The sequence below is a fragment of the Protopterus annectens genome, chromosome 12.part0 (assembly GCF_019279795.1).
Source record: "Protopterus annectens isolate FY-2018-M chromosome 12.part0, PAN1.0, whole genome shotgun sequence".
Lineage (NCBI taxonomy): Eukaryota > Metazoa > Chordata > Ceratodontiformes > Protopteridae > Protopterus > Protopterus annectens.
Window position 1 is genome coordinate 166,382,917 of NC_056746.1, and position 12,671 is coordinate 166,395,587.

General features: G+C 39.7%; 1 protein-coding gene across 5 annotated transcripts in view; it reads left to right on the forward strand.

Moving 5' to 3' along the window:
• Window positions 1-12,671, forward strand: part of TSC2 (TSC complex subunit 2) — a 3,048,576-nt gene that overhangs the window by 1,104,366 nt on the left and 1,931,539 nt on the right. For all 5 annotated transcript variants that reach the window (XM_044089186.1, XM_044089187.1, XM_044089190.1 and 2 more), the window contains exon 20: window positions 9,961-10,083. In XM_044089186.1, the coding sequence (XP_043945121.1) occupies window positions 9,961-10,083 (123 nt within the window). The remainder of the gene's footprint in view (window positions 1-9,960; window positions 10,084-12,671) is intronic.

A 12,671-nucleotide genomic window follows, 5' to 3' on the forward strand; every position in this document is an offset into this window, starting at 1 on the left:
TGCAGGGGCTCAAGAAAAGATTGCTTCGCAGCTAGGAACCCTCAATTCCATTGCTAACTCCTCCATGCGGCTAATATCTTATGCTGCGGATGGAGCGAGTAGAGCCGCAGGCACAGGTGTGGCTCTTAGACGCCAAGCCTGGATGCGGCTATGTGATTTTGCGGATCCCTTTAAGGCGTCCTTCACAAATTCTCCCTTTGATGGGTCAGCTTTGTTTGGCCCTCAGGTGAAGGAAACCTTGACCAGGTGTGAGCAGGACGGCAAGACTCTTTCTGCTGTTGGAGTCCGTTTTTCCACCCCTTCTAGGCCTTATCCCAAAGGACAGAAGGGTGGGAAGATGTGGTTCCGTAAATCCCAAGGAGTCACGCGATTCACGTGGTCAGTTTACCCCTAGAGGCAGAGGGGGTAACAACAACAGACGCCGCTCTAGAGGCAGAGGGGGTCGGGAAACAGGGAGCCTCTCTCTGATAAGCCCTTTCAGCATCCCTGAGGTGTTGCCCGGCTGTCCCTCCTTGGAGGCAGTCGGGGGAAGATTATCACTGTACCCAGAAGCCTGGCATTCCCTCACTCAAGACAGATGGGTACAGTCGATCATATCCAAGGGTTACATAATTCCTTTCGAGGAAAGTCCCTTCCCCTCAAGTTCCCTTCCAGATGTACCACCCGGTCTAAGGGACATTGCAGAGTTAGAAATCGCAAAACTACTGCAAAAAAGAGCCATTCAGCCAGTTACAATAGACCATTCAGAGCCGGAATCTACTCAAGGTTCTTTTGGTCCCCAAAAGACGGGAGACTGGAGACCAATATTGGATCTCAGCAGACTCAACAAGTCTGTCAGGAAGACAAGATTCGAATGGTCACTCTTCAGTCAATTCTGCCCTTCTTACAGAAGGACAACTGGATGTGCTCAATAGATCTTCAGGACGCGTACTATCACATCAAAATTCACAGACGCTCCAGGAGATTTCTCCGCTTTCGGCTGGGGTCCAGTCAATTCCAGTTCAGAGCCCTGCCCTTTGGTCTCACTACAGCCCCCAGAGTGTTCACCAAATGCATGGCAGTGGTCACGGCTCACCTGAGACGTCAAGGATTCCAGGTGTTTCCGTATCTCGACGACTGGCTCCTGTCAGCCACCACCAGGCATCAGCTTATACAAGCCAGGGATTACACAATAGACCTTTGTTCTCATTTAGGCATCTCAATCAACTTCGAAAAGTCATCCTTATCGCCCTGCCAGTCTATTACCTTCATAGGCAAACTTAGATACTGTTCGGATGTCAGCTACCCTTACAGAACAAAGAGTTTCAGACATTCAGACTCATGTCAGGATCATTCTGGCCAGCAAGAAAGTACAGGCCAGAATGGTTCTAAAGGTATTAGGTCTCATGGCTGCGGCCATTACTCTTCTTCCCTGGCTCGATTCTACATGCGCCTCCTTCAGTGGATGCTGTTCACACAGTGGTCATACCAGCAACTCCCAATGCGTCACCAGATTCTGGTGACACAAACATGCAAAGAACATCTTGCTTGGTGGATCACATCGTCTCAGGTTCACCAAGGCAGGTGCTTTGTACCTCCGTCCCCGATAGCCACTGTCACCACGGATGCCTCCCTGATCGGGTGGGGGTCATTATCAGGGCAGGATGGTTCATGGGACGTGGCAACCGTTCGAGTACCATCTGCACATAAATGTCCTGGAGATGAGAGCAGTGCTTTTAACGTTGCAAGCCCTCAACGACTTTCTTCCCGTAGGGACAATTGCAGTCCACACAGACAACATGTCTGTAGTTTGGTATATCAACAAACAGGGCGGAACCAAGTCCTACCCCTTGTGTCGAGAAGCGCTCAGACTTTGGCAATGGGCGATCTCCTCTCATCGGTTTCTGGTAGCAACGCATATCCCTGGGAAAACCAACATTATAGCGGACAGATTGAGCAGAGCTATTCTCATGCCTCACGAGTGGTCTCTCAAGCAATCTATAGCGGAAGAGATTTTTCTGGAATGGGGTCGTCCATGTTGCGATCTTTTGCTACTCCCCAAAACAGCAAATGTCCAGACTTCTTCAGCCTCTTCCCTCTATCAGGCCTCTTCCAGAGACGCTCTGACCCAGGATTGGCCCCAGGGACTTCTTTATGCCTTCCCTCCATTTCCTCTGATCCCTCAGGTGATCCAGAAAGCTACCGCTTTGAGAGCCAAATTGATTCTCATTGCCCCTTACTGGCCTCGACAAGTTTGGTTCCCGTTCCTCCATCATCACCTTTTGGTGCAGCCGTGGCATCTGGACCCAGTGCCAGATCTACTGATTCACCAATCCGGTCAGCTGCACCGGTCAATCCCTTCTCTCAACCTCACAGCATGGTTGCTCCACTTCCTTCCTTAGCCAGGCTTCCTTTGATCTCTAACCCAGTTAGAGACATCATAGTAGCTTCACTAAAATCCTCTACCAGGAGGATTTACACAAGCAAATGGAACGTTTCTCTTATTGGGCTAAGGCCCAAAATATTGATCCTTTTACTGCCCCTGTTCAGGCAGTTCTGGACTTCTTAGCAGAGATTTTTCATGCAGGCTCCTCTTCTTCCACAGTCAGAGTTCAATTGGCTGCTATTTCTAATTTTCATGTCGGGATAGCAGATCATAATATTATGTCCCATAGGCTCTGCAGGGCCTTCTTGAAAGGAATTTTCCTACTAAAGCCTCCAATCAGGAATCCTCCTCCTCAGTGGGATCTAAATTTAGTGCTGACATCCTTGATTCTTCCCCCCTTCGAGCCAGCTGTTTCTTGTTCCCTGAAATATCTTTCTTGGAAGACTTTATTCCTAGTGGCTATTACATCTGCCAGGAGGGTGTCTGAACTTCATGCCCTTTCGGTTCGACCCCCCTATTTGATTTTTCACAAAGACAGAGTATCTTTGAGAACTAATCCATCCTTTTTACCTAAGGTCGCTTCAAAGAACAATCTGAATCAATCCATTGATCTCCCTGTATTTTTTCCTAACTATTCAGATAGGGCTGAACAAAAGCTACATTATCTTGACGTCCACGGTCAACTCGGATATTATTTGGACAGAACAAAAAAATTTAGAAAATCTGATCAACTTTTTGTTTCCTATGCGGATAATAAAAAAGGCCTTCCTGTTTCTAAAGTGACTTTGTCCAGATGGCTTTCTTCGGTCATCACTGAAATCTATACGCTCAGGGGAAAGCAGCTGTGCTCAAAACCTAAAGCACATTCAACCAGGAGTTTAGCTACTTCTACAGCTTTTCAGGCTAGACTTCCTTTGGACACTATTTGTGCAGCGGCCACTTGGGCCACTCCTCACACTTTTGTTTCCCATTACAAATTGGACTTGGCCTCCAGGGACAGAGCCAGTTTTGGCTCTACAGTCCTCAAGAGTTTGTTCCATTGAGCCACCCAGGATAGAGGTGCTAGGGACGCGGTCCCATCAAGCAAGAATGAAGGCGAGATTGACAACTTAACATTAAGAAGTTATGTACCTACCATAACGTTCCATGTTAGTTGTCTTCTCTCGCCTTCTTTCTTGTCCCTCCCTCCTTCCCCCTGGCCTGGACAGACCTTGTTTAAGAAACTATTATGCTAAAGACCATTCAGACCTGGTCCTTTTCCATCTGTAAGTTTCTTCTTCCTTTGGGAAGTATTTTCTGCTTGGTGTTATTGCCCTTTGTCAACAAACGAGATCTGGGTACTTACCGCCTTGCATCATGGGATATGGGGCTGCCTCGAGCTGGTAAAAGGAGTTCTCGAGCTAAAGCAAGTGCCGAGTCGGAGCCGAGGATCGGCTCCGAACCCATCAAGCAAGAAAGAAGGCGAGAGAAGACAACTAACATGGAACGTTATGGTAGGTACATAACTTCTTATTCATGTTATATACTGTATGTCCAAGAAAAGAAAAAAAATCATGGAGGCTTTTCAAGTAAAAACACTTAGCCAGTAATATTTAGCATAACCCATTATGTTCCCCATGAGGCATATGCATTAAATTTATTTATTAGCTGGTTTAATGAGCTGTTAGAGGACCTTTTCCAGCCACATCCCAAGACCAGAGGTAAACAAAACCAGAGGTATGAAATGATCAGTTGACAAAAACGATATTGTAACTGTTTTCACAGTAATTAAAAAAAACACAAATATAACAATTTGGATTCCATATAGAAGGAATATATACACACGTAATACTCCACATTTATTATACCATTAATTAGAATGTTAACATCTTAGACTTTAAGGACTGGTTACAGCTTTGTGATCTGTTGTCTAGTATCTCTAAAACATGTACACTTATATTTCAGGGCTAAGTGAGTTGTCAGCTTTCTCATGAAAAGGATAAAAACATCTGTAGCTATAACATTTTTAGAGAGTGAGTTATATGTGGCTGGGGCAAGTTTTTGGACAGGTTCCTCATGTATAACGAAAATTGAGCCCTGCTTAATGCAAGTGTAGTGGAACTTCTAAGATTGTAGTTGATCTTGTGCACTGAAAGCACATTGGGAAGTACTTTATTTAGAAGTTTGAAGGTAGAAAGAATAAAACCCTTTATCCTTAACTAGAGGAGATATCTCACTAAGAGTTCTTCCACACCAGCTGCCAGATCTCCATTGACATTTTTTGATAAATCGCTGAAGATAAGTCAGTGTCAGTCCATTGTATTCATTGTTTGGAAAATGCATGTCCATGCAACAACTGTTGTGCTGTTAACCTTCTAGTTGAATTAGAGTTGTCTGGCACCTAAGGCTTTGAGCTTTTAACAAATTTGCTTCCTGTAGTCAGTAGTACAGGGTTTGAATCCTCCCACCTACATTTGCCAATGATGTGACTGAGAGCAAGTCATGAAGACAGTACTTCTTGGTCACCCCTGAAAAGGGACACTTTTTAAGTGGGGTCTACTTAGTTAACAGATTAAAAACACAGTATTTAAAATGTGTCCCTTTTGAGGCCTTTGTCACCCCCCAACACAATTATTTTTGGCTTTGTCCAGGAATTCTGTTTTTTGCATGATTTATGGCTTTCTGCCAGATTGTTATACATTGCAGTCACTAAATAATGGCAGTCATGTGAATTTCAGACTTTGTGCCCTTCAGAAAATGCTTGCAAATCCTACTTTTTAAGTATATAAGATAAAATATTTAAAATCTGTTCCTGATTTGTTATGCCTCTATCTTGGATTCTTCAGCTAAGAGGTTGGGGGGAATGAAGGGTGCAATAGGATGCAGTGTATAGTTACACACAGCAGTGAGCTGACGCTTCTCAGTCGTCATTTATTTGTTCATTTATTATGGCAAGCAAACATGAATTTTCACAGTCATACAATGGGCTGTAATTGATAGTCACATCTGTCCACGTGTCCTGCATCCCAGAGTGGTTAAGGTGTAAAGGAAGGAGTCTGTCTTAATAAACAGGAGCTTCTTCACACGAGCCATGTTTTTTTTGAGTATGCTTCTTGGTCTCTTCATTTTTTTGACTGTTTTTTTGGCTTTGAATAAATTGCATGACATTGAGTATTCAAGTTTGATACTAAAATATTAATTATGAATGAATTTTTAATTTAATTTTTTTTTGCAAGCACAAGGTTGTGAAATGCATTGTGCTAGGCTACAACAGTTTTTGTGATACTTACTGCAAATGAGTTAAGACTAAGAGCTGTTAATAAAGTGCTTCTTGTAGTGCATCTTTTTATTCCTTCAGCCTTTTTTGCCATGTGTTAGTCTGACCATGTCATTTCATGAGATATACGCTTGGGCTGTTCCTGAAAGGAAACACTTGTCATTTAGGCTTGCCCCAAAGTGTTGGCAAATTCTTTGCACATCTGTCTCTTGAATTCCTGCACCCTTCAGATAGCCCCTAATTCGTGCCTCCTATATGCTATTTGATTATGAATCTCTACTCTGTTGTAGTTTAATGGTTTGCCAGATGCATTCTCAATAAATGAGTGTCAAAGAATTAGATCTTATTGTTGCTCATTTCGATGTGAGAGTTTTGTTTTATTCATTAAATGTCTGTCATTGATGTTGCTGTAAAATTTTTAAGTTTTAAATCCAAATGTGTGTTCATTGTAAAATTAGAGAGGAAAATGGCATTCACACAGGTTTCAGCAGTGTTTTATGGTAACTGAGGAGAGAGAAGTACTAGGATGTTAGTATGGCTGCTAGGGGGAGTGAGTTATCGTCCATTAGTCTGCTAAGGGCTACATTTGACCATGATCCAGCTCTGCTTCTATTGTTCAGAAGCCTCATGAGTATTTAATCTCGTGCTATTTTTGGGGGGGGGGGGGGTTGTTTTTCGGTCTTTTAAATTTGGTAAAGAGGCAACCTAGGAGCAATGCCTGGTTAAGTGACTTGATCAAAGGTACACACTAGGCAAATGGAGGTAAAAGAATTAAACCCTGTACCTTTGATTTAAGGAAGCAGCTTGCTGAGTGCTTAGAGCCTTGTTCTTGTGGACTAACTCCCAGAACTTTGCTGCTCTTCATTTTTTGACTTATCACTGAGGGTTAAAATCACTAAGGTTTATAGTCAGTCAGTAATGCCAGTTAGATTTTTAAAGGCTTGGTTGTTCAAATGTGCAGATAAGTTGCATCATACTGCAAAATCTGTTGGGTTAGCTTTTAAGTGAATTAAAGTTGCTTGCCTATAACCAATGTCTGATTTTGCAGAACATCACTAATTTTGCTTCATAATTTTGTTCTGTCCCTTAACTTTTTTTTTTCTTCTGGTAAGTCTGTGTGGATAACTGTCAGTAAATAATGCCAGTCATTACATTTTAATTTTTTTATTGTTCAGAGAACACATGTCCATGCAGCACTTACTGTTCTGTTAACATTTTAAGTGGTTTGTAGCTGCCTGACACTAAAGTTAATGAATTGCTTCCTGTAATCAAAGGTATATGGTTTTTATCCTTTCACCTCCATTTCCCTATTTTGTAACTTTAAGCAAGTCACCTAACAAGACAGTGCTCCTGTGTCACCCCTGAAAAGGAGCACTTTGGCCAGTAGGTTTGCCTGGTTAACAAATACATGCGATATTTACAAACCCCCCCCCCATTATTTTTGGCTTTGTCCAATTTTTTGAGGAAAGAAAATGGAGATATTTTGATGTCTTCCTTGTAAAGTGTGCAGTGTCTGGCAGATTGTTGTCACTAAACTTAGTCAGGAATGTGTGTGTCAGATTTTGTATCCTTCAGAAAATGCTGGATAATGTAAAGCCTATTATTCTGTCACCATTCTAACTATACAAGGTAAATGTTTAAAAGCCTTTTCTCATTTTGTGTCCTTGTATCTGATTTTTGAGCTAAGAAGTTGAGAGGGCATAGGGGAATTGCACTGTGTTTGTCATCAGCAAGCTGTTGTACATTTGTGGGCTATGATTTATAAATTTATCCATTCACTAGATGTCAAGCAGATATCTGAGGAGTACAGTTGTACAAGTGGCTGTAACTGAGATGTGTACACGTTTGGGTCAAAAAGCTAAGTTTTAACAATGTAGTAGGTAGAATGCAGTAGCAACTGAGATGGGGAGAAAGGCTAAAGTGGTTTTCCACAACAAAATAAAACTAATATAGCACACATCCAAGTTGAAGACTAAACTTTATTCTTCCTACCTCTTTAATGCTGCCTTTGTAGGGAGTAAAGATTTATTAATTCGCCAGTAACATATGTTTTATAATACAATCAATTAATTATTTATTTACTGCCGTATTATGAAGCTAATATTGTCCATTTTTAAATTATTATAATCTCAGTTTCAGTACTTTTTCAGAATCTCATAATAAGTACATCTAGTTCACTTCTGTATTTAACCCCTTTGATATAGGATATTCAATTTCAAAATCAATCTGTGGTCTAATTTATTCAATAAATTACATTTATTCTCATTCCTAGTGGAGTGAACTGAACCCAGTACCAAAACTGTTATCCCTTCAATATTCCCATTATAAAACTCTTTAGTATGTGACACAACTGCAGTTTTTGGATAGCTTTTTTTTTTTTTTTTTTTACATCTCTAGTATGCTCTTGAATTCTACATTTTACTTTCCATTTTGTTTATTCTGTGTTTCTGTGTACGATTTACTAGGCTGACAACTGCAGTTCACTGTGTAAACCACCATATCACTTTACATGAAAAATATTCACATTTTTTTTAATAAATTATGTATTGTAAATAAACTCCCTTTTGTAAAGAAATTTAAAACTGTTCACATAAGCAGAAGTAAGTATGGTATTCATCGTTGTTCCCCTTTTTCTGCAACAAAACCATCATAGCCATAGGTGAAAACATTGATTATTAAAAAAATGTAATAACAGGAGAACTTATAAAGGATATAAGGTCCCACTGCCATCATTAAAAATAGCCATCAATCCATATTTACGTGGAATCCTTGTAAATAATTCCTTCCCATTCATATTCATCCAGTTAAAATCTTCTACCCAAATTTCATGTTTAAATCTACTACTACCATGCTATTTATAACACGGCTCATTTATTTTTTTGCATAATCTTTTAGAATATTACCTAACAATCAGTCTACTTTTTCCACATACCCCCCCCTCCCCCCCCCCCCTGCACATGCACACCTGAAAATATAGATCTGGAGGGTTCTTTATTTACTTTTGTTATAGAGTAAAATAATTCAGTGGCTGTTTTACATGGAAAGTTGACCCAGCTGATGTCATTACCCCAGTGTACTTTGCCCTTCTCAGACCAGTTATAGAGTACAATGCTGCCTTCAGTATGTATCTGACCAGGCATAGCCAGCAACTCGAATGACCTCAGAGGTTCCTTTCAAAAAGAATACAAGGCTTAACAAACCAGCCTTATGCAGAGTGCCATAAAACCATTTTCCTCTACTCAGTCTTCTACAGATTGCTGAGGGGTGATCTGCCTGGCTTACAAGGCATTTGCAAGCCCCACATTCATGAATCTCCTACATATTCATAAGTCAAACAGTACCAGAAATACAATGTCTAGGGACCTGAATTGTGTCTGCGACTTAAATAGAACATGCTGAAAAGACAGATGTGTCCCAGAGACTTCCCTTCCTATGGAACAGGCTTCCCATCCATGTGAAGCTGAGTTTGTCTATTACCCAATTTAAGCACAGCTTAGGCCAGTGGATGGGAAATAGAAAATTAATACTGGGCCTGGCACCCAAGTAGCTTATAAATACTTGACCCTCAGTGTCTTGTTTGGATACAGAATGTCATTATTCTTTTGGGAAACCTTATCTAGGCTTAGAATGGTCCCTGGGTCATTAGCCTAGTAATAATCTATGGATTTGTGATGATGAAACCCAGTTCCTGACCCCCTAGATAACAAGTCATGCATGCCTACTCTCACCTGTGTTGCTTGATGCTGACTGGAGTTAGTGTCTGTGTGCTTTTTTTTTTCATGGAGTAGTGCTTGAACTTTTGGAACATGTTGTTTCTCCACAGTCTGTAATAGTTGAACTGGGTATGTGGTAAAACAAGTACAAGTTTATTTTAACCATGCTGTGAGCTGCCTCCATAGTCGTTAGTCAATATTCCACATTTTGCCCATTTATTTCACCTTATGAGAGATCGTATAGTGTTCCATATTTTGAAGATATAAAGTTGACTATGACTGCAATTTCTTTGATTTGTTTGATTGTTGGGGGTATAGCTGTTATGGTAATGTCAAGCAGTACTACACCGTCATAAAATGAAGTCTCAGCTTAAGAATAATGAGTCTGGCTAAGTGAGTTGTTCATGGTCACACAGTAGGCAAATGAGGACTGAGGGAATCAAACCCTGTACCACAGGAACTACAGCTCACAGCCTTAACCTCTGCATATATTGTCAGACTAAATGCATTCAAGGCCATTGGGAGGAGACTGCTGATGAACAGGCAGGGATGCAAAAAAGAACAATTAAAATGTATATTTTTTTCCAAAGTCTGCATACGGAATTATGTTCTTTTTCTTACTGCAGGAGGAAGATTGGAAAGTATTAAAAATTGTTTTGGATAAGCTGCCTGAGACGCTACAGAATAAAGTTCTCATCTTAACATCTCCATGTAACATAGACCAACTCTGCACAGCTCTTTGCGTGATGGTAATAATGGTTTTCTGTTTTTCACCATAGACAGTTTGCTTTTAGAAAATATTAAGGCTAAGTTTATCAAATATGTTTAGGTGAAAAGGCTACCGTTTTGAACTTGGTAGTAGTGTGTGGTAGCACAGAATGAGTAACTGTCTGCAAATGTTAGTATTTTAAACATCTTAGTTATGTTAAATTTATTAATATTTTGTTTATATATTTGAATTTGTTTAAAGAGTTATGGTACAGATCCCATTAGGCCTTTTCAGGTTCAGTCCAGGGAATACAGAGTGTAAAAGAACAAGAATAAATGGATTGCATGTAACGTGCAGTAAATTGTATAAATACATTTTAACTGTGCTGCAAGCAGCTTGCTACATATATATGAGATTTGATTTTTCAAAAGAAGAACAAATTGTTGAATATTTATAGAATTTGTTTTTAGAAAGAATGAGACATACATAGACACACACATATATGTAGAGAGAGAGTGGAAGGAGAGACTGAAAAGTCAAATATTCCAAGATTTTTTTTTTTCAGAAAGCGTAATGATAAAATCTGAGAGTTTGCCATTTTTTTTATTCATTTGAGATTGACAAGCTTATTTTAATATGATGTGTTCTGTTACAGTTTTAAAATATGGGTGCAGTAAATTGAAAGTCCTTGTAGACTTTCTTCTTTTGGTAAGTGTTGGGATCTTGATAATGTTGTTGCTGTATATATTTTGTTATGACTGGTCATGTGGAAGGATAGTGTTTAAGTATTGTTTTTATACTTTCTCAAAACATTTAATTTGAGAATTGATGGTTATACTTTTTTGAGATGGTTGATGTTCCCAAAGTCATTGTTTTGGTGCAAACAAGGACAAAGGTCCCAAAACCTGAAAGAATAGTCTGTATCCCTTAGGTAATGTCAGACTTTTCCAGGACTTGCTTTCCCACAAAAGTACAAAGATAGGAGGACCTATATATTTTGGGTTGCATGTCACTGGTCTACTTCTGCAAGTCACATTTCTGTAGACAGTACAGTTGTTTAAAATCAAAAACATTAGGTACATAGGCTTTATTCAGCTGTTTGATTTAGTAGGGGTTCCAGAGGATCACTGCCCACCTGGGTAACTATGCTCCTTTATAAGAAATACTTTTCCATTATAGTTGTCAGTGTGCTGATTTGAGTTGCATTCTGTGAAATACCAGTTAGTGAACTTTGCATTGAACAGCTGAAGATCATTTTCCTCTTGAAGCACAAATAGCAAAGAGGAGGATACAAAAATATTATTTTTTAATTTTATCTTTTGTGAAATCATTTAGAGGGAAGGCACATCAAATGCACGAGTAGGTTCTGCTCACCATTTACCAGATGTCCTGGTATACTTCTCTATGCCTGATAGCTCACCTTGGGAATGCAGACTTTATTGTGGTATACCGGAACAGTATCAATAAACACAGACATTGGCTGCCCAAGAGCTGTAACATAATTTTCCATTGTAGTACTGTAACTCAGTTCTATTTGTGCTGTTGGTATCATGCTTCATCTAAAGGTTGTAAAGGAATTTTCAGGTCTTTATTGTGACATTGTGATTGTAGTTTGTGAAAGCTTGGTGTGTAAAACTGCAGTGGTTCTCACCTTCCAAGAAGGACCTCAACCATTTATATAACCAGTGATGCTTTTTAGAGCACAGTTGGGCCTATTTATTTTTCTCATTGAAAGCCTCTTCTGTTCTCTTTTCTTTCTTTATTCTAATTGGCATTTGACTACCAGGAAAGTCTCACTGGAGAGGAGCCCATTTTCAGTAGAGGCCTGGGGAGAAAAGTTTTATTACAGAACATTTTAAGAAATAATTTTTCAGTATTCAGAAATAATATAGAAACAGCTACAATTTTAATAATTGTATCAAATTAGTAATAATTTTAAACATTGGTTAAAAATAAAAATCGACTTCCAAGATGGTTGTACATTGAGTAATAGCTTAATTCTATCTGCCCAAACAGAAACTTGCAGAGAAAGACAGTGGACCTGGATTTCTGAGTACATTTCAGTAACTGGCTAGTAAGTATACTGCTTGGATGTCAGGAAAACAGAAACACAGAGGACCTGAGGAAAAAACGGCTACAAAAGTTAAAAAAAAAAAAAAGACTGGGAAAAGTACTGTAGCTGTTCAGCAGAAAGCAGTGCAAGATCCAGATGTGACTTCCAGTAAAGTATAAAGCAATTGCACACAGACATGACTAAAATAAATTAAACATTGATGGAGTATGTCAACTCAAGCAATAGAAGGATGGAAAAAATGGAGGAAGCTTTAAACAGATACTCAGAGAAGGCAATAAAACTGCCAAACTCGGGGATTGAAATGAAGAAAAGGCTGGCTGAATATACGACTGACCAAGAAGAGATGTTTAAAAAAATAATAGAATTGGAGGACGGCGCACGTAGAGAAAACCTTATATTTTCTGCTGTACCTGAGAAGCTGGAAGGAATAGACTGTATTAATTTCATGAAAGCACAAATAAGCATTTGGACTGGTGTTCCACAACAGGAATTGTTAATTGAATGGGCACATTGTGTGTATGCTCCAAACATGGCTGTGAGAAAACAACCTAGGC